This window comes from Lagopus muta, chromosome 1, assembly GCF_023343835.1.
Source record: "Lagopus muta isolate bLagMut1 chromosome 1, bLagMut1 primary, whole genome shotgun sequence".
NCBI lineage: Eukaryota > Metazoa > Chordata > Aves > Galliformes > Phasianidae > Lagopus > Lagopus muta.
Window position 1 is genome coordinate 131,084,239 of NC_064433.1, and position 20,985 is coordinate 131,105,223.

Sequence of the window (20,985 nt, forward strand, 5' to 3'; positions counted from 1 at the left end):
GAGGCCATTCCCTCTAGTCCTATCACTCACTGTTACATAGGAGAAGAGGCTGACCTCCACCTCACCACAACCTTCTTTCATGTTGTTATAGAGAGTGATAATGTCTCTCCTGAGCCTCCTCCATACTCCCAGTCCCCTCAGCTGCTCCCATAACTTGTGCTCCAGACCCCAACCAGTTTCATTGCCTTTCTCTGGATGTGCTCCGGTTCCTTGATGCCTTTCTTGTAGTGAGCCACCCAAAACTGAGCACAGTATTTGAAGTGCAACCTCACCAGTGCTGAGGACGGAGGAACTGTCACTTCCCTGCTCCTGCTAGCTGCACTATTTCTGATACGATCCAGGATGCCACCCTTGGCATCTTGGCATCCAATGGCCCTTTTTGGCACCTGGGCACATTACTGGCTCAAGTCCAGCCAAGCATCAACCAATACCCCCAGGTCCCTTTCTTCCACGCAGTCCTCCAGCCACTCTGCCCCAAGCCTGTAGCATTGCCTGGGGTTGTTGTGGTCAAAGTGCAGAGCTGGGCACTTGGTCCTGTTGAACCTCATCCCAATGGCCTCAGCCCTGCAATCCAGCCTGTCCAGATCACTTTGTAGGATCTTCCTCCCCTCAGGCAGATCAGCGCTTCCTGCCAACTTGGTGTCACCCGCGGGCTTATTGAGAGTGCACTCAGTGCCCTCATCCAGGTTGTCAATAAAGATACTAAACAGGACAGACCCAAGTTTAGCTCAGTTTCAAAAAAGAATCTCTAGAAAGGCTTTGGAGATTTTGGTTACAAGCATAATACTGCATCAGGAAAGACTGTAAATGACATGAAAGCACAGGTACATTTTATTTCACATCTATGAAAAGTTAGGATGATCCAGTGTAACAGCAGATGGGTCTGGATGGAGACCTGATGTTGGATGTTGAGGGTAAGTGCCAGAGCCTGGCAAATACTCAGTCACAGAAGTAACAAGTGGTGCATCTTGCCAACAGTGGAGTGTCACAGTCAAATTATACTGAAGTTTTCTACTGGACTGCCTGACCGCACACCCGCTGCTGCGCTTCAGAGGTGAATTGAAGAGTACACAAGTGTTGACTTGTATGGGGTAAGAAACTATCTTTCACTGGAAGGATTTCACTCAGTGATGCTTTACACTGAGTACAACTTTGACTTTGCCTTGTCTGGTTTGCCACCCTGTAATTTGGAGCAAGTATTCTCAGCTTCAGTATTTTGGCCTTCTGAACCAATGAGTCACAGAACAAAGAGCTGCTGAGACCAGGGATGGCCCAGCTTCTGTGGTGCGCTCAGCGCTTCCAGGAGGGCCTTCAGTAATCTCATTTAAACAGGTTTTTCTTCAAAACAATTCTGCCCAGTGCCTGCTTTCATCCAGGACCAGTCAAGGGTAGACTTGGTGTTCAACTGCTGTTCTACTGGCATCAATACTGAAGCTATCTGCAGAATGCCTGGACCAGCACACCCTTCAGCAGCCCACCCAGTGGGCCTTCAGGAAGGACCATACAGCTGGGACCTGACTTCACTCTATTGGTCTAAGGTGAAACAAATGTGTGAGTCAGAGTTTCATCAGTATGGTAGCTTCGGGGGGTACACTCAGTCTCTGCTTAAGTTTTGTAACCTAATGCCAAGTCCAAGTGGCAGAAGGAAGTGTGAGACTTCCCATAAAAGGATTCTACAAGGGATATATGCCAGAGAGTATGTACAGAAGTGAAACAAATAGAGGGGAACAAACAGACTGTCTCAGAGTCCGAGACAGACTCTTAGAAGCTGTGAAAAATTGCAGTTGAATGACTCACCCTAGACAAGACAAGGGATCGGAAGCCTGTTGTCCCACAAGAGGACAAAGATGTTGGCTGGGAGTTGGGGGAGGTGCCTTTCAGAAACAGATACAGACTGTCCATTTCTAATTTTGAAGCTAATAAAACATTCCTGGGAAAAAGAAAAAGAAAGAAAAAGATGTTCTGGAATGTTTCTTGGGCTTTTTTTGGTATGGAGCTACAGCAGGGTGAAGTCACTTGTTATTTTGGCTTAGTTATAAGGCAATTGCTGGGAAGCACAAGTCCACCAAGGGGGCAAGTATCAGAACAGTTTGTGCACCACCCAATATCATTCCCTGGCCCATTTCAGAGCTGTTCTCAGGGAAGACAATGTTCACCAGGCTAAGAGGCATTTTTTATGGCAATGCAGGAAGACAACAAAAAGCAGGGGGATGGCTCCCTCTCTCAAAAGGGGAAAACCCAGAAGCTGAAACTGGACAAGAGACTGGAATGCTCCCTAGTATGCTGCTTCCCTGGCTGAAGAACTTTTAACACCTTTAGCCCTGCTTTGCCAGTCTACCTGGCATTGCCCATCTGATAGCAGTCAGGCCACCAGCAAAATCTTGCCAAGATTAGAGTCTGGAAATAAAGAATGAAGGAAATCCCTAAAAACTATGCAGTGCATAGAATGGCTCTGACTGAGCTTACAATTCTTGCAGTAACTCCTGTTGTGCTGTATGTGCTGTGAATCTCTTAGGACAATGGTATCTTCAAGGAATATTCACTTGCATCTCACTCCTAACCAGGCTGAGGGAGCTGGGCTTGTTCAGCCTGGAGAAAAGGCGGCTGTGGGGTGACCTCACTGCAGCCTTTCAGTACCTAAAGGGAGCCTACAGACAGGAGGGGAATCAACTCTTTGAAAGGGTTGATATGTGTAGGACGAGGGGAAATGGTTTGAAGTTGAGGGAGGGGAGATTTAGGTCGGACATCAGGGGGAAATTCTTTACCCAGAGAGTGGTGAGGTGCTGGAACAGGCTGCCCAGAGAGGTTGTGGATGCCCCGTCCCTGGAGGTGTTCAAGGCCAGGTTGGATGGGGCCCTGGGCAGCCTGGTCTAGTATTGAATGGGGAGGTGGGTGGCCCTGCATGTGGCAGGGGGTTGGAGACTCGTGAGCTTTGAGATTCCTTCCAACCCAAGCCATTCTATGAGTCTATGATTCTATGATTTAGTTAAACTAAGCAGTGGTCATGGTGGAATGGAATACCTTCATACTCTCCAGTACTCTAAGTGAAAAAAAAAAAAAAAAAGCATCCAGTACACAGGGCATTCTTGCTGTTTGGCAGAACTTAATTTCAGATGTGCACATCTGGGCACAGGTGAGGAGCATTAACCTGTGGTTCCAGGCACACAGAAGAAGAGTGAGGCCCAGGCTGAGCCATCGACAGTTCAGCTGCATGCAGAAATCCATATAATGCTGTTATAACAGCAATAAGAACTGAATGGCACTGAAAGCAGCAGGTAGAGCACCAGAGATTCTTAGAAAATGGGCAGTACTTTACTGTGCTTGCTTTGCTGCTTTTTTGTTTGTTTAAAATAGAGACTACCTGTGAGAAATTCACAGATTTCATCAATACAGTAATATTAACCCACAAGAAAAAAAAAAATCCCCGCAGGTTTTTGGAAATTCTGATTAGATCAGCAAATCGGAAAACATTTTTCCTAATACAATCCGTTCAAGTGAAGCAATTCTGTCCACTCGGTCCTAACACTCAGCTAAACAGCACCCCTGTGTGGCTCAGGAGATCACAGCAGTTCCATCTGCCCTCAATTTCCTCCCCGATTCTTCCTGAAAACTTGGGAGAAAAAAAAAATAGCATTACTTTCCCCCACCTCACTGGTGGAAGGGACCAGAGCCTGCCCAGGGATGGGCTCTGCACAGGCTGCCACGCGAATTCATCCAGGGGCCGTCTAATGCTGTCCCACTGCCTCATGGCACGGGAGATTTACTCCGTATTCCTCTATATTTAAGTGCTTTCAATGCTTCAACCCCCTAAAAGTAAAATCTTCCAGTTCAGTTTTAGCCCCAGCTCCCTGCTTAGCAGTTCAGCTGTGCGAGTTGGTGCATACAAAGCCCCAGAGATTGTATGCTCTGCCCACAGACTGGAACACCTACCTGTGAGAACACTGCATCCCAAGACACGTTTGGATTGTCCTAACACCCAGCTACCTTCACTCCAGGGAAAGTTCATCCCCTGTGGGGCCAGGCCTGCCCTCCTGCCTCAGGGAGAATCCCTCAGCCCTTCAGGGAGATGAGAGATCTCTTTCCCATCTCTTCACCTGATGAAAACCCTGCTGAGTTTCCACATTACACAGCAGCTCTCCGCAGCCTTACTGGCAAAGGCCGTGCTAGGTAACAGAATCACACAGAATCACAGCATTGCAGGGGTTGGAAGGGACCTCTGGGGATCGCTGTGTACAACCCCCAGCTAAAGCAGGTACCCTACAGCAGGTCACACAGGGAGGTGTTCAGATGGGTTTTGAATCTCCACCTCTCTGAGCAGCCTGTTCCAGTGCTCCGTCAACCTCACAGTAAATACATTTTCCATATGGAACTTCCCGCGTTCCAGTTTGTGTCTGTTGGTCCTTGTCACGTTGCTGGGCACCACTGGAAAGAGCTTGACCTTAAAGAGCCTGGCCCCATCCACTTGACACCCAGCCAGCAGATATTTATAAGCACTGATAAGACCCCCTCCTCAGTCTCCTCTTTTCCAGACTGAACAGTCCCAAGTCTCTTGGCCTTTCCTCATACAGGAGATACTCCAGGTCTCTGATCACCTTTGTTGCCCTAAAACAACAGACGTGTTTTCATTAAGCTGATTCTGCCTTCTGATGACAACTGAGGGAAAGGGAGTAAGAGACATGTATGAGAAAAAGAGCAGCTCAGCTTCTAGCATCCCATTCAACCAGCTCATGCAGCAGATCTGCAACAAGGATCCAGAGCGGAAGAGCAAATGTACCAAAGAGCAGAGGGTGCAGGCAGCAAAGGAGACCTTGTCCACATGCTGTGTCAAACAGCCCACGTGGGACTTGAGCAGCACCTGCAGGGCTTGAAGTACCAAGTTCTGCCTTGGCAGTGGGAAGAAGCTCAGGCCATGCTGCTCCATGCAACACCTTACTCATCAGCAATCCTTGATACAGAAATCACAGAATCATTAAGGTTGGAAGAGACCTCTCAGATCATCCAGTTCAACTGTCAGCCCACCCCCACCATGCCCACTGACCACATCCCTCAGTGCCACATCCACACGGCTCTTCAACATCTCCAGGGACTGCACCACTTCCCTGGGAAACCCTCAGGAGGCATCAGGCTCCTGGGGCTCCAAGAGAAAGGGTCTGAATGGCCACTGAGCTGGCGAACCTGCCTAGAGAACAGAGGCCATGACAGAGAATGAGCCAGGTAAAGCATGGTCTGCATTGTCCTATTTCGCTTCAGTAATTCAGTGTATCTGCTACCAGGAAAGAAATGACTGACACAGAAAGCAAGTTTCATCGCAGCTTCTGCCACGATCCGCGTCTCACAGCGTGCTGTAGTCACCTGCCTCCAGAGACCATTCCCATGCAGATGTCACAGTTGTATCTTCATCCAGAAAGCTCACTCTTCTTAGGAAAAGATCTATAAGTTGCACAAAACTCTCCTGCATATCTGAATTTCCTCTCCTGAAGAAACTGAGACAAATCAAAGATGCTCATATAGTAATCCACAGCACAAAGGTCACGAACGTGTGAATAGCATCACAGTGCTTAAAGAAGCGCATTCCTGTTTGTCATATTTTGCTTTGTGTCCTCTTTGTGTTGCATCTATTAAAACGTTCCCTCCGCTGTCAGATTACATCTGAAGCTGTAAGAAGTTACATTTACATCAAGCCAGCCTTTCTAAGCAGTCAGCACCCTTTGGTGAGAGGCTGCAGAGCACCAGAGCATCCAGCCCTGCTTGAAGGCTGCAGCTGGAGCAGCGAGAGACTGGAGAGCAGGCAGTGCTGCTGTCAGCAGCTCCTCCAGGCAAGAGGATAATAACCTCAGGACATGCCTATGCTGCTCCTACGGCTGGAGCTACACAGGCTGCCTGCATTCTGAGTTGCCTTGGGTTGTCTTCATGGACACACGTGCATCAGCTGCAAGCGAGTGATGATTCCTGTAACAGCTCAGAACGCCTTCAGATGCTCAACTTCAACCGTCTGTGTTTAACAGCAAGAAGTACACAGCAACACTCTTACCTTAGGAAAGAGGTGCTTTTTTGCAAGGTCAGCAGCAGGGCATTAAGAAGTGGTCAGCACAGGCAAATCTTCAAACATTACATCTGTATGGTTACTGAACGGGATTTAAAACCCAGAACACCTGAATCTTTTGTGCAGCAGCTGCTGGGCAGAGAATTACATCTGTGCACAATATGCAGACTTGTGGAGGTGTTTGTTCATTTGTGTATTGCATACACCTGCAGTGTGTACTGCATACACCTGCAGTGAGAGGCCAGACAAATACCCAACACCTACATTAAAGGAATCTTTCTGCCACAAAAAAGAAACCTACTGTTTTTACAGCTGTAAGCAGCCCTTCCACTGGGCATCACTGTGCATTTTATGTTCGGCAGCACCTGAAGGTGTCACTCTGTAATCAGAGCGGTTGCATCAGTGGTCACACGGTGTAGCTGCACATAGGCTGGGTGGTTTGTGGATCAGGGCCAACTTATCCCTGCTGAACAGCGACAACCAGCACTGTTGTAGGCACGAGTCGACTGCAGAGCAGACGAAGCATTCCAAGCCGAGCAACCTTAAAGTGCTGATTAGTTTACCCAAGAAAGCACTAGAAGTAAGCCACCTCGTTACTCTCGTCAGTTCTTTATTGGTTTTCATCCTAAAGACTAGCACATGTACAGCATACATGGATTGGATGAACTAGGATATATAAAACAGTAGCCATATGTTTATGATATATTAATACTGCCCAAAAACAAATAAATAAAAATCTTTCAATGCACAAAGCTTGGCAAACACAATTGTGTTGGGACAAAACAGTGTCGTATTATACAATAATTTTACATGTAGAAATGAAACAAAAGGCAACTGTGCTGTAAATACTTTCACAGAACATACACAGAACGTACTCGGCAAGTTGGATTTCTTTTTTTTTTGTCTTTTTACCTTTGTGTGTTTTATAATTTAAAAAACGTACTCAAAAAAGAACATTAGACAGAACTTCATTTTACAGTAATCCTTAAGTTTTGTCTCTCCTGTGCAACAGAAAAGCTTACTTCACCCTTGTGAAGTGTCCTGTGTGGATTTCAAGTTTCACAGTTTGTCTTTTTTGATTAACTGCTCGAGACCTCCCTGCTCGTTACGCCCTTCAGAAGAAGCCATTGGCGTGCATTGTGCCGACAGCTGTACCTGGAACACGTCAGCTGGACAATGATGCTCTACATGGAAGTACACTTAAAATATCCCACCGCTTTAAAAGGTGAGCAAAAACCATGCATATAGAAAACTGGGGAGCTTCTGATTATATTCAGTGTACGAAATAAATAAAGGATCACTAAGCTCTAGAGTAGACCTGATGACTGTGGGCCACCATCTAAGAGAGCGGCGCTGCTAATTGCAGCCGTAGACCTCTTGTATTCTTCTGAAGCTGAACGCTGCAAGAAGACTTTTAGTGTAACAATATAGGACTTAAAATATTAACTGTGTTTGAAATATACAAAATAAAACTAAAACTCATAAAAACTAAGGGCTATCAAGACAATCGTTCATACAAAAATAAATGTAGCTTTTAATAACGGGTTGGGGCTGAAGGCTGAGCAGAACTAAGAGAATAATGTCTAAAGAAATCTCACTGCAATGGTTTTCACCAAACATTTGTTTACACATTAAAAAGAACAAAAAGCAACAATTGTTCATTGGAGGACAAGGTTTGTAATTTCCCAAGGGTCCATGCTACTACAGAAGGAGCTTGCAACTGGGAAAAGACCTACAAACGCATTGAATTTGCACAGCATTTTTGTTTCCCCTCCTAGAACGTCTGCAGTAATGGTAACAACGTGGTTCAGCAGAACTCTCTTGGCTGGCTTTGTGACATGCTGCTCAGTGTCAGACTGCTAAAAGCAAAATGCAAAAACTGCTGGACTTAAAACCCCCAAACCTACATGGGAGCAGAATGAACATGACTGATAGAGCAGTGACAGCACAGACAAACATCAGTGGGAGGGAGAAGGAAGCCAGAAAACAGCCATATACTTACCTGGCTGTTGCTACTCTCACAAGAATAAATGACCAGCTTCTCTATTCTACAGCTCATAGCCCTCAGAAACTGGAGTGGTAGGGCACAGTGGGCTGAATGAAGCTAGCTAGGAATGATTTAATCCTGTTAAGATTTGCAACTTAACATTTAGCTGCATTTTAAGAACGTATTCTCTATCTTGAAGGCATCCTTTCGGAGATGATTTCCAAGGAGATGTACTGAACCTTTATGAAATGCTATCAAAGTTTGATAGACTACCAAGCCTCAGCCTTAAGCTAACACACCTGAGGTTCTCATGCATTAGCACATGAGTTACGTTCCATCAAAATGAGCAAAACTTAATAAAAGTAACATTTTTGTCAGGTGGTTGGGGGGATGTTGGGTACTTTAAGCATTTTTGAGTCGACAGATACTGATAAAAACCAAACACCGATTTAAAAAATGCAATGCCCCGACATCCTAACGCTTACAATGCAGAAGCAGTATAAAAAGCCATGGATAAAGGAGCACATTGATTGATATACGCTACCATGGAACACAATGAACATGTCATAGTGGGGAAGGGCTGGGAGAACTGTTGCTGCCATTAATCGATTAACATCATTATGTTTTGAAACGCTTTTGAAAATTGGTTCACACTTGCCCAAGTCCTTTTGTGCTAAAAATGACTGGAATTTGTCTTTATCTGGACAGAACTACAAACTAGACCTCACAGGCCCAGCCTTTTCATTTATTATTCTTTTCATATTTCAAGATGGCATCCTATATACAGTGAAACAATTTATACTCCTGGCTGCTATTGTGCTGATTATTTCTAGAAGTTACATCTGTTTCTTGATTGCAATAATGCATCCTGCTGTGATTAGACTGCCTACTGTCCAATCCCTTTCTATTTACAACGGTTGAGTTTACTCTCAGTTTGAAAGAGTGACGAAAAGCTCAGTCTGAAGTCAGCTCAGTATTGAAAGAAGTACGTGAAGCAGCTGCCTCAATGCCATTCGCAAAGTCCTTGCCCATCCAGGAGGTACCCAGCTACTTGCATGTAGGTAATTATTAAATAGCACAATATCTGCTCATCTTACATACACTGAAGGCTATTTAAATGGGCAGAGTCATCACACTATTCTCAAGCTAAGGTGTCAAATAACTGTTACTATAGACTCCAACTGGTAGGTAACATGCTCCATATAGCCTAGTGAAACGTACAGAAAGGTTACTGATCTGGTCTGGATGACAGAATCATGTATTAGTCTAGAGTGCAGCCACACGTCTTAATGGAACAGCAATTAAAGGACATAAGATGCTTAAGTTTCAACTTTTCCATAAGTTCCTTCTGGAGGCCTGTAATACTTTGGGAAAGCCTTCAGTTGCAGGGAATTAAATGCATACTTGCGACATCCAACATTCTTCATTGTATTTTCTCGCCGACACCCCTCACTGGGGAAAAAAAACAAGCACAAAAAAATGACAGCAGTAAAACGGAAAAAAAAAAGAAAAAAAAAAAAGAAAAGAAGACTTAAACTAAGATGAAATGAACTGGTTATTTCATAGCATTAACAAAAAGTTGGTTATATTCAATGGGCGCTTAATTAATTTGCCACTGCAAATATTAAAGATGATGACTCCTCATACAATGCTAGTAAGAAGCACACAGAATGGACACATGCTATGTCTGATCGCTAGTTTTGCATTTCTAAAAAGCAGCAGTGCATCCAGTGAGAAAGTTCTTTTAGGAAGGTTTCATGTATTTCAGGGTACGCTGTTACGGCGCTCACGTGCCACTGCACAAAGGATCCCAAAAGATTGCTTAAATGCAGTTCTGCTAATTCGTTAGTATGTTATGTTGAAAAAGAAAGACTGTCCACCTCTCAACAGGAGCTTTATTTTATTGTTCCCTGTACATCAGCGCTATCAGAACTTAAGGACCAGAGCTGATATAAAAATAATGGCTCTCCAGTTATCTTTGCATGCATAAATTGACTTGAAAACCAACATACTCTTAAAAAAACACCAGGAAATAGCAGCTCTGTATTGGCTGCATTGACAGTCATCACCCCAATGCAACAAAGCTGTGCAGAATTTGGGAGTCCAACTTTACCCAATGCTTTGGTGCAACTGCCCCACATTACAAAGAGGTTCTGTGCTACAATAAAAAAACGATTCCACTTATAAGGCTTCTTTACCATTGTAAATCTATTTCAAATCCAAAACAGACATACAAAGAGGAAGCACTGCATTTTATATAGTAGAAATCAATTTAGGCTCACATGAGAACGTGTTCTGACAGAGAATGGAAACCTAAACATTGATCTAACAATAGTAAAAGTTCATGGCAAAGTTGTACAGTACACAATCTTATGGTGGGAATGTCCCATCATTCCTGTCCTGGAGATGGCTGCAGCAGGTACCAGCTAAACAGAGGCAATCTGACTCACAAGGAGGGTTTGGTTTCCTGCTCCAATTTGAAAGCTCTCTGCTGTTGCTGATCTCACTGTTCCTCTAATTTTGGTTAATCACATCGACTGTAGCTCTGCTACTTATGTACCACCTAGTTTAACTTCACAGAACACTGAATGTTTTCACTGCAGATAACAGCTTATGTTTGAAATCTCTCAGTATATTGTGTGTGTGACTGTCCTACAGAATGGATTGCACCTTGTGACACTGTTTAGTGCACTGCACATCCCCCAAAGACTGCTGCAAATAGACCCGTCAAGGATTGGCAGGAAATATCTTCCAGAGCAGTGATAAAAACATCTAATTAAAATAAAAAATATGGGATGCCAACTGAGAATTTCCAATTGGAAGTAAATAACTCTGCTCATTACTCATTCCACTGCCTGCATTGCCCATGTCCCTCTGAGGCACAGGTGGCCCGCAAGCACGATGGCAAAGATGTATCTCACCTATTTTGTGTGCTGCGGAGCTTCAGGAGGCACATGAGCTGTAAGCACTGAGTCATTTTAAATCTGAATGCCAGAATGAAAGCACAGGCTGAACTAAAGAAGAAAAAATGAAAACTTGTCCCAACCGAAGGGTATGAAAGAACCCATCTTTTTGTTTTCAAAAGGTCTTAGCTTTCACTTACAATTAATGTAAATTAAAGGTGGTCTTATTGCATGCCTAATCTTGCCAACGACAGTAAACAAGCAAAGCTTCATACTGCATTTATAACAGACTTAATAACAGCAGGGAGCTCAGTGGAGACACCCCTACTAAAGTTACTTTCATATCTTGGTAGGCTGAACGCAGGACACTCACCAAGAAGGCTACAGTGAACCTAATCACCATTTACTGCATAAAAAGTGAATTTGGTACTCATAGCAAACAAACCAACCTTAATCAGAAAGAAGAAATTATTTGTATTGAGATGCAGTGGTACTGGACAGCAGCACAGGATGTGGAAATGTCCAATACCATCACACCATGTTTTTAAAGCCTGTAAGGCTTTGCTGAAGCAATCCAAAATAAATAGGATAAATGCTTAAGTATATACATACACTGTCTGTGGGCTTTCTTTTCTTTTAAAAACAAAATTGGAAGAATAGTGAGAAAAATACCAGGTGATAGTGTACTGTACAGTCTTCTTTCACGAAGACACGAGTATAACCATGTACTTCATTTAGTTAGAATATTTGCCAAATTTAGGATTTTAGCCTTTTTTTTTTCCTTTTTTTTTTCTTTTTTTTTTCTTTTTTTTCCCTTAAACTATGTTCTTCTCTTTTTAAAGCATACCTCCTTCAGGAGCTTTCAAAATACATTAAAATTGATAATATAAGCTATAGCTATCTATGTCTTCTGAGCAAGGTAATAATAGTAGAAATTAGAAATCACAGTACTAGCGGAGTTCTCCTTGGTCATCAAGCTCAACATTCTGTCATCTTAGGCACCAAGCAAACTAAATCCCTTAACGAATTTAGCAAACTATGTTAAATGAGGTTAGTTTTTCAATGAACTATTGCTATTGACAAGCACTTCCAGACTACTACATCAGCAGAGTCCACCATTTTCAACAGGCCTATCCCAGTCAGATGTTAGATACAAACTGTGTCCAAATTTCTTCCACAATCGTTCCGTGTGACTAAACTAGGCATAATTCTTCACTATCATCATTTAAATAAATGTTCTTGCCATCACTCATTTACCTCTAAATCATTGTCTATCATCATCATAATTTATTAAAGCTGTCTGACACTCAAAAATGGAAATAACTAATATTTAGCCCAGTGTCATTAACACAAAGCCTAGTGGAAAACCTCAAGCCCAGCAAATAACAGAGCTAATTAATACCTTCCTTTCCTTGCTTGAAATATTGTAGACTAACTTCAATAGGATGATAATGACCCTGTTTCAGAATAAGTTATAGAACAAAGCACCTGAAACAGACAGTGGATCATTAGCAGGCTCTGCCAATTACATACTCTCGCTAACCAGACGCCATTATCTTTTTGTCTTTAATATATTACAAAATGCAGATCTATAAATATAATGAAATAATCCTGCATGCAGCACACTGCAAGTTGTTGTTCAGTGGGTACACTAGTCTACTGGAACATACGTAACCACGAGAAAGGAACGAGACTATGGTTCTACAAATTGTGTAATAATCATTTGGATATTATGCTTTGAAATAAAGGTACAAATTTGTTTACTTCTTTAAATAAATTTCTTATAACTTCTTATAAACCCCACCCATATTTTTTATTTTTTTCTCCTCTTAGCTTGTAAAAATGAAAGGCAAGATTAGCATACACCCTGAATATACAAAAGATACAAATTCTTTTCAGAGTTCCTTTCTCTGGAATACATGAAACAAGTGACACAAAACTGTATTTGGTAAGAGATCTTCAGGCCGGCTAAAGTAACGAGGTAACAGGCCAAATGTCAGACTATGTTACAAGCACTGAAAGCAGAACAGTAATTTAAAGTTTCAATACAATTCTTCTTGATAAAATAATTTGATGTATATTTACAGTTTAGTACAATAGAAACGTAAAATTGTAAGGCATAATAATAATTCTTGGCAGACAATGTTATGACACATTCTTTTGTCCAGCAGGTACCAAGTGGCAATACACGTTCAAGCAATTTGTTTGTTTGTTTGTTTTTATTTTTAACCTTATCTTCACTTGCAACGTAATCTGGCCACCAGGTACGCTATGCTCAGAAACAGCCACACAATCAGTAAATTGGGGCTGAGAGCTAGTAAAGGAATAGAGTAGAGGAGGCTGGGATCTAGTCTGAAATCTCGGATGGGCACCAAGCCACTCAAGTTCTTCTGGGTGACTACCTCCCGTGTTCCAATGCTGTGAAAAGGAAGAAGGTTGGGAGGAGGAAAAATAGAAAAGAAAAGAAGACGGACATGCAAATGAATGCGTAAAAAGAGATGGCAACGCAAAGTGGTCAAGAGGATGAAAAAAAGATGGAAGAAGCCACAACAAAACCAGAATATGAAGTAAAGAAAAACAGGGAAAACATCTCAAAAATATATATCAGCACAATTACAGATAAAAGGAGAGGGAAAGAGAATAAAAGAGAAAAATAAGAAAGAAGTACTGTAGTCTACTGAAAATAAATACATGTAGGTTGAACATTAATGGTTTTCCATGTTCATTCTTTCAGATTACCAAGCAATATCCCATGCAGCTCTGCCATGCTTCTGCATGCTGCAAAAAAGAGGAGCTCTGAAAAGCAAGCTGAACATGAATAACCATTGTAGTATTTGACCCTTTCAAACATCTTTCCACGTGAGCTGCAGTGAAATACTTTAACCTCTTAACTAAATGCTCAATATATAAACAAACAAAACAAAACAAAAAACAAACCAACAAACAAAAAAACCAAACTACCATTTGCTTTTCATCTTCAAAACAAATTCAAATGTGTATTGATACACTTTCAAACTGCATCTTTCTGAAGTGCCTCAATGTTCACCTGTGAAGGGAAGATGTTGCACAGCCCATCTCACTGCGCCCCTGATGCTCACATTGCTTTGAGGACTGGCCTATTCACTTCTTCATGTCCAATTCTGTTTTTAGATTTCAGAATCAGTCCTCAGAGCTCCCACCGTGCCAGGGAAAACTGTGTGCACCTGACACACTGACAGTATGTTTAAAAGAATAAAAAGACAGTAGTGCTATGGGTATTTCCCAAGGTTCAGGAACAGTTCTGTATTTTGGCCCAACTGAAAATGTTTTACCAAAAGCAAAACACAAGTTCTGCACCATTTCTTGAAATGTCTGCATTCAAGACTGAATCGAGCCTTACTTTTTTTCTACAATTACATACATCAAATAAGGTCCAGGTTAAATGAAAAAAAGGTATTTTTACATGCTCTAGAAGTAATCTGTAACTCTTCCATCTGCTACATTGGGCATCCAGGTCAGGTCATCCTGTCCAGGTCAAGATGGTTTGGGGTGGAGTTGGACTTGGGTGGAGTATATATTGAGCCAAGAGTTGGACTCAATGACCCACGTGGGTCCCTTCCAACTTGCAATACTCTGTATTTGTTCCATAACCCTATCCCTCTATTTAAGCTTTTTAAATTTTTTGCCACTGGTCTCAAATAGAGTTGGAGAATATATTTAAAAAAACATCCTACCCTAAAAAGCAATGAGACAGGGATAAACTTGATGAAAACCCATCTTGCCTTAGTATTCCATTAGGATTAGTCAGCATTTATTCTGCATAATCCCTCTTTTTCAACAATCTAACAGAAGAAGAGCAAACCACATCTTTCATCTGTTAGAGCAAGTTTCTGATGTTGCTGGAACATGCTAGCCAAAGGTTTTGATTAAATTGGCCCACTTTCAATACTTGATGTAGGTCAACACAAAGCAATGTGTTTCTTATGTCAGTGTTTTATCTGATATGGTAATAAATTAAACTGATGGTACAGAGGACCAACACAATGTTGTTATTAATCTCTGCCTGTACTGTGACCCTGACTGCATTAAAAATATTAACTCCTTAACTAACATAAAGAAAATAGCAAGATCCCTAGTATTATACTTGTTCCATTTCTATTCTTACTAAGCAAATAGCTTTTTAAAACTGCACAACCAAGCTCTTTTCTTTCAGATGTCTACACCAACAAGTTGCACAGTTTAAACAATAAGGCATTTGAGAGTCACTCGGCTCTGTTTTTAAGTCAAAAACTTCTCCCTCACAAGCTATTCTGAGCTGTCTTTGCTTCGAATGTCAAGTTTTAACCAAACTCTGGATGCACAGTTTTCACATACGGTATTAATTTTGTAACAGTCCAACAAAAAGTGAACATAAAAAGGCCCAGTGACATCCAGTTGGACGTTGAAATGAAAAACAAGTTTTTAGTGTAAGAGGCTGCAAGTGCTATTGTATGAGACATTTTCTTTCTCAGTACCCAAAGAGTAAGAAAGGGTCAAACAGCAAAAACATACAGAAAGGATAAGAGAATTGAACACTCTAGAGAATTTGGTGAGAAGACACACAGTACAGTACATTCAGTAAGAGTGAATGTTGAAAAACAGGACTGAACAGCATTGTTGAACTACATTGATAAAGACTAAAGCTAGATTTCTTATCCTTTCTTTTGGTATGTGAGTTACGGAGTTTTCCAGCAGTGCTTGAAACAAGGCATTGAACAACAGTAAACAGATTTTTTTTAGTACAGTATTGAATTCTGCAAACATCTCTGCTGCTTCAGAGTACAGAACATCATTATACTGGTAGGACAACAGCACACTGACACGCTGTGATGAAATTTGATTGCTGCACTGTGAAACACTCATACTGACGTTTTGCCCGGTGAGCAAAGTGTTTCACTGCTGAAGAATACATGTGTCAAACCAGTGCAAACTGCAGGAGTCTGTGTTTCAAAGAACAACATGCATCTCTGAGAAATCAGAGGCAGCTGATGCCTGATCTAGAACTAAGAAACCCAGTGCTATGACAGCAGCAACCTCATCATCAGACAACTTTCAAAGAAGCACCAGTTTCCTGTTCAGTAAAGCTCAGCATGGATTGCAAATTTATTTTCATATGCTTCTCTGAAAACTTCCAGTTCACTACTGAAAACTAAAACTCACCTGATGCAAACCCAATAAGGACCAGCTTCAACAGTGTAACTCTTTAAGACACATGCAAGCAAGGGATGAATCCTCACAACCAGTTTTGCAGCTTTTTGGGCTTTGTTTTACTTCTTGTTTCTTTTGATAGAAACAGAGGCCACCTCTCCTCTGCAGTTTGCATGGTTCCTTACTTAGGCCTAAGTGACACAGTAAAACTCTTACCTCCTCATACACTCGAGAGCCTGAGTGAAGACCTGTGGAGCCATTCCATGTTCATGCTGTAGGATCAAACACTGCTCTAGGGTGACCGACATAGCAGTCCTATCCTTGGCACTTTTACAGCTTGTAAACCGAACGCCATTTAGTCTGCGGCATATCTAGAAACGGGATACACAATTGATCATTCTTTCCTCGTGCATTACCTTCTCCCAGAGAACACAACAGACCTGTATTTCTCCTCCTTGAAGAGATATAAATCCTGTGTACTCTGATGTAAAAAATTGTCATCTGTGGTACAGCAGTATTTTGTTACTTGAGTTGTAGAGAAAATACTGATGTGCAAAAAAATCTGGAGGAGGTTCAGCCAAACAATATTTCCAAGCTAATGCATGCAAGTGAAGAAATCTGAATATATCAGTGATAAAAAGTGGAAACTATGCATGTATACAGAAAATCAACTGAACGATACAGAAATACTCAGATTACTAAGTACCTCAGCAGCTTGCCAAAGGATATCAACATTCTTATTTTTCCTTGCGTGTACATTTTGTCCCAGAAACCTTAACAGTTCAGGCAGGCACGTCTGACTACGAGATCGAGGTAGACCTACAATACAAACAAAACCAAGTCCACTTTTTTTAGTTGCATTCAACACTTTCACAAAGATCAGCTGCATGAAAAGTACTCCTATATGCCCATTGGAAATACAGTCACGTTTTCTTCAAACTATCAAAGCTCACAACTAACTCAATTCTTAATTACACGATACCACCGAAAAACAAATTCAAGTTTAATAAAACTCTACTGAAAATATCTATTCATGTCATTTAAAATTTCAGGGGTTCAGAATGTGATACAGCAATACAGTAACAGGGGGAACGAAGGGAATAAGATTGGTATAGTATCTTGTGCAAAGATGTACTTGCTTTGACATGCTCAGAACTATATAGAAGCATGTAACTGCTGGCACTGCACCCCACAGATGTGACAGGAAATCATGTATGTCTCTACAGAAATTGTAAAGATACCATTTTATTTCTGTTCATGTCTTCATTTTTAAAGCTACAAGAAACACACTCTGATGTCTATAAACAAAAAAAGGGCCAAAGTCACCTCCTTGAGTATGCCTAGAGACAAGGTGATCAAAGGGAACCACTACACAGTAACTGACTTCTTGGAAATTCTGCAGTGCTCAGAATTCATGGCACACGTTTTCAGAAAAACAAAATGACACTGGATCGGGGAACATCTTTCCTCATGTATTGTTCTGGAAGGGAACACCTACAAGATACCAGCAGATACATCACTATGCTGCCTGTCCCTAGAAGGATCTGTTTGTATGTTTGTTTCCTGTTGCCTGTATAACACAGGTTACACAACTGCTGTTTATAATACCACTTATTTTACAGTTAAAAAGAAAAAAAAAAAAAAAAGAAAGTTATTCTCTCCTGACAAGGGCTCATGGAGAAGTATTTTGCACTTTGTACATCTCTGTACATGCTGACCATCACCACAGAGGAGGCACAAAACGTACTCCCAGCCCTTTCTTGGACAAGCACACTTCCAGGTTTGTCCACGTTTCAGTTTTTCACAGAGCATCTCTAACACATCTGCTGGGACACCTGCATTATTTTTTTTCACACTTCTACTCAAAACTTTTTCTTAATATTTATAACCACAAAATATTTGTCCAAGCTAGACTGCAAGACCAGGTACAGCATGTCCACATTTACTCAGGAAAAAACAGTGAAGCAGAACAAAATTTTGGCAGAGGGCAGATTTTCCCTCTCAGAGGTATTCATTTCATTGGCAGGGAGCTCAGTGTTACAACAGGCAGCTGGAGTGAAGGAGAAAAGGCGGGTGGACACAAAACCGTTCTGCTCTGTTTTGCTGTTAAGGTGCCTGTTAATGCCACCTGTCCAACACTGAACATTAGTTTCATTCAGAACTTCAAGTTACTTGAGGCAAATTTCTGTTACAAAAAGTGAGTGTTGGTGAAGCTTGAAGTTGTGAAGCCAGTGCTCTTTAAAAATAAGGGAAAGTAAATATAATGACAAAACAGAGTTCAAAAACAAGAAAAAGGAACAAATGACAGGACAGAAAACATACTGCAGGATTAAATAAAATGTTAACAGAAAAGGGCAAAAGCTAACAGATGACTACATCAACATGAGGTTTGGGAATGAGGGAAGAGACTGAAATAAAGGTATGAGATAAGGAAGACTGTGGACAGAAAGGAACAGGAAAAACAGTAGAACAAAAATCAACATAAATGGATGAATATCTGAAGTTTACAAGACAGTCTGATATGAGACTACCATATAATAAAATACAGCTTAAGATTTTGCAGCTAAAACTTCAGTGAAAACTATCATGCCCAATTGTGAGTGACTAGAAAGGGGGGGGGGGGACTCTCAGCTGCATCAAATATAATGCAGGGTGCCTGAAAGTGTTATAAGCTACTTCAGCAAATAGCATTCTAACCATCCCATTGCATGTTGCTGCATTTCTGTTCCTGCAATAAAACTGCAATTTGGGGAACAAGAAATTAGTTCATAAGATGTTTGGTATTAATGATAACAAACCAATTGTCACAGTTTCTGGGGACACTTGAGCCACTTCTCCTAAAAAACCCAACATAATAAGCAAGACATTTTCCTAGATTACCAGTAACATTCAGTCTTGCAGCTACTGTCTCTCTTCCACGTGCTCGACTTCTCTGTCGTTGGCTGCAGATGTGACAATTACATGCACAAAGGATAGGCAGAGAGGACATGATTAAGAGGCTTCAAAAAAATGGCAGCTGCTCTCTGTACAGGTCACTAAGAGAACATGACCAAAAACTGCACACACAAGTGCTGCTGCTACGACCTGTCGCAGCAATCTCACTGCATGGCTCTATGTTCATAAAATATATAATGCCACTTGGAAAAAGATTCAAAAGAAGATTAAGGAAAGGGAGGTTATTCAGACTGAACTTTGAAACACTTGAATCTACTCAACCTGCAAATTAAAATAAAATTATTAAGTAGTAAAACTGCGCTGCATCATTTATTGGGGGTTATTGACATGGGTGTAACAACACTTAAAGAACTAAATTAAAACAAACAAGTAAGAAAATGAGCCTGAGAAGTTCTACTAAATTATCAAATACTTACAATCATCGGGCAAAACTTCCTTGAACTGCTCAAAATACGAATTTAACCGCACTAAGCTTTCCATGTTTATTACTTCTTGCAGTGAGGTGTCTCCGAACCTTTAAAAGGTGAAGAAGGGAAGTTAAGTAAACTTAAGGTAATTTTTCTCCTTTTCTTCAGGACAACTTCACTCGGCAATATGACAAGAAAACTGTTTAAAGATTCATCCCAAGAAAGTGCTAACACTCAAACGCAGAGTAAAGCATAGCAGGAAAGAGTTGATGTGATTCACTCCAGAAAAAGAAATATACAAGTGTGAGGAGAAATGTGGGAAGGAAGGCAGAAACAATATGTTGTAGAAAATAATACTTGGGCTTTGGTATCCTGCTTTCAAAATTAGAAACCCATGTGGTAAATCATTTTGCCAAAATTCAAACTTTAAGTTTGAATAACTATATATAAATAATAACTGTAGCTTCAGAAGACAGGATCAAGAACTACTGTTTCAGATGTGAATGAGAAATATGGATCCAGGAATGATAAAATGTGAAAGTAATAAGTACTCATCACTGATGTGATCCACATCACTTAACTATATACATGTATTTATGTATATGTACATACATGTATACACACATGCACGTGAATATGAATGCACACCATACTGGTATCTACAACTATGGAGTCAACTTGGACTCCCTTTATAGGCAACAGAGGACAACAAAATCTGCTGGAATGGCTTAGTCTGATGTTTTCTAGTTGTCTACCATCATACAGCACACTGATGCCACAACATGCCTGTGCCTGACTTCACTGAGCACTTCATAAAAACAGCAATTGTCAACATGCTTCTTAAATATACAGCTAGAACTGAGGAAACTGGTGGCTCCTCCAGAACAGTTTCTCTAACAAGAAGTATTACACAACTACATTCTTCAGCATTACAAAAGCAGTGCTGTGTTATATAAGTAATGCAACAATACATTAAAACAAAGGTCCATCTAGCCCAAGACCCTGGATTTTGACAGCTTTCCTCCAGAAGAGGAAGCCTAGGGAAGAATGCTAAACCACCAGGGCAAAAACACAATGATACTCAGAGTAATCTCATCCTCCAGTGACCTACCACTCACAGAGGTGAGAAGCAGCACATCTGTGTTAAATACATCTTCTCTTTTGAAACATAAACCTGTATTAGAAACAAAGCCATGAGACAAGGACCTTCACAGCTATGTGCCATATGAAGAAGTACCTCCTTCTGTTTGTTAGCTTTGTTCCACGCTCCCTGGTTTGTTGCTCGGTCACATAAAGAATGAGCATGTGATCCGAGACAGCCAGCACGGCTTCACCAAAGGAAGGTCATGCCTAACTAATCTTGTGGCCTTCTATGATGGAGTGACGGCATTGGTGGACGAAGGGAAGGCGACCGATGTCATTTACCTGGACCTGAGCAAGGCCTTTGACATGGTCCCCCACCACATCCTCATCTCCAAATTGGAGGGAAGTGGATTTGATGGGTGGACGACCCGATGGATAAGC

General features: G+C 41.4%; 1 protein-coding gene across 18 annotated transcripts in view; it reads right to left on the minus strand.

The window, feature by feature from the left end:
* Positions 1–6,636: 6,636 nt before the first annotated feature.
* INPP4A (inositol polyphosphate-4-phosphatase type I A) overlaps positions 6,637–20,985 on the minus strand; it is a 114,299-nt gene continuing 99,950 nt past the window's right edge. For 11 of the 18 annotated variants that reach the window (XM_048961452.1, XM_048961492.1, XM_048961472.1 and 8 more), the window contains 4 exons: positions 19,471–19,568; positions 16,806–16,918; positions 16,316–16,470; positions 9,370–13,351 (listed from right to left, as the gene is read on the minus strand). In XM_048961452.1, coding sequence (XP_048817409.1) covers positions 13,171–13,351; positions 16,316–16,470; positions 16,806–16,918; positions 19,471–19,568 — 547 coding nt within the window. In that variant the 3' untranslated portion in view covers positions 9,370–13,170. Of the gene's footprint in view, positions 13,352–16,315; positions 16,471–16,805; positions 16,919–19,470; positions 19,569–20,985 lie in introns of all 18 variants that reach the window. The other 7 variants (XM_048961500.1, XM_048961483.1, XM_048961510.1 and 4 more) reach the window with 1 other exon arrangement.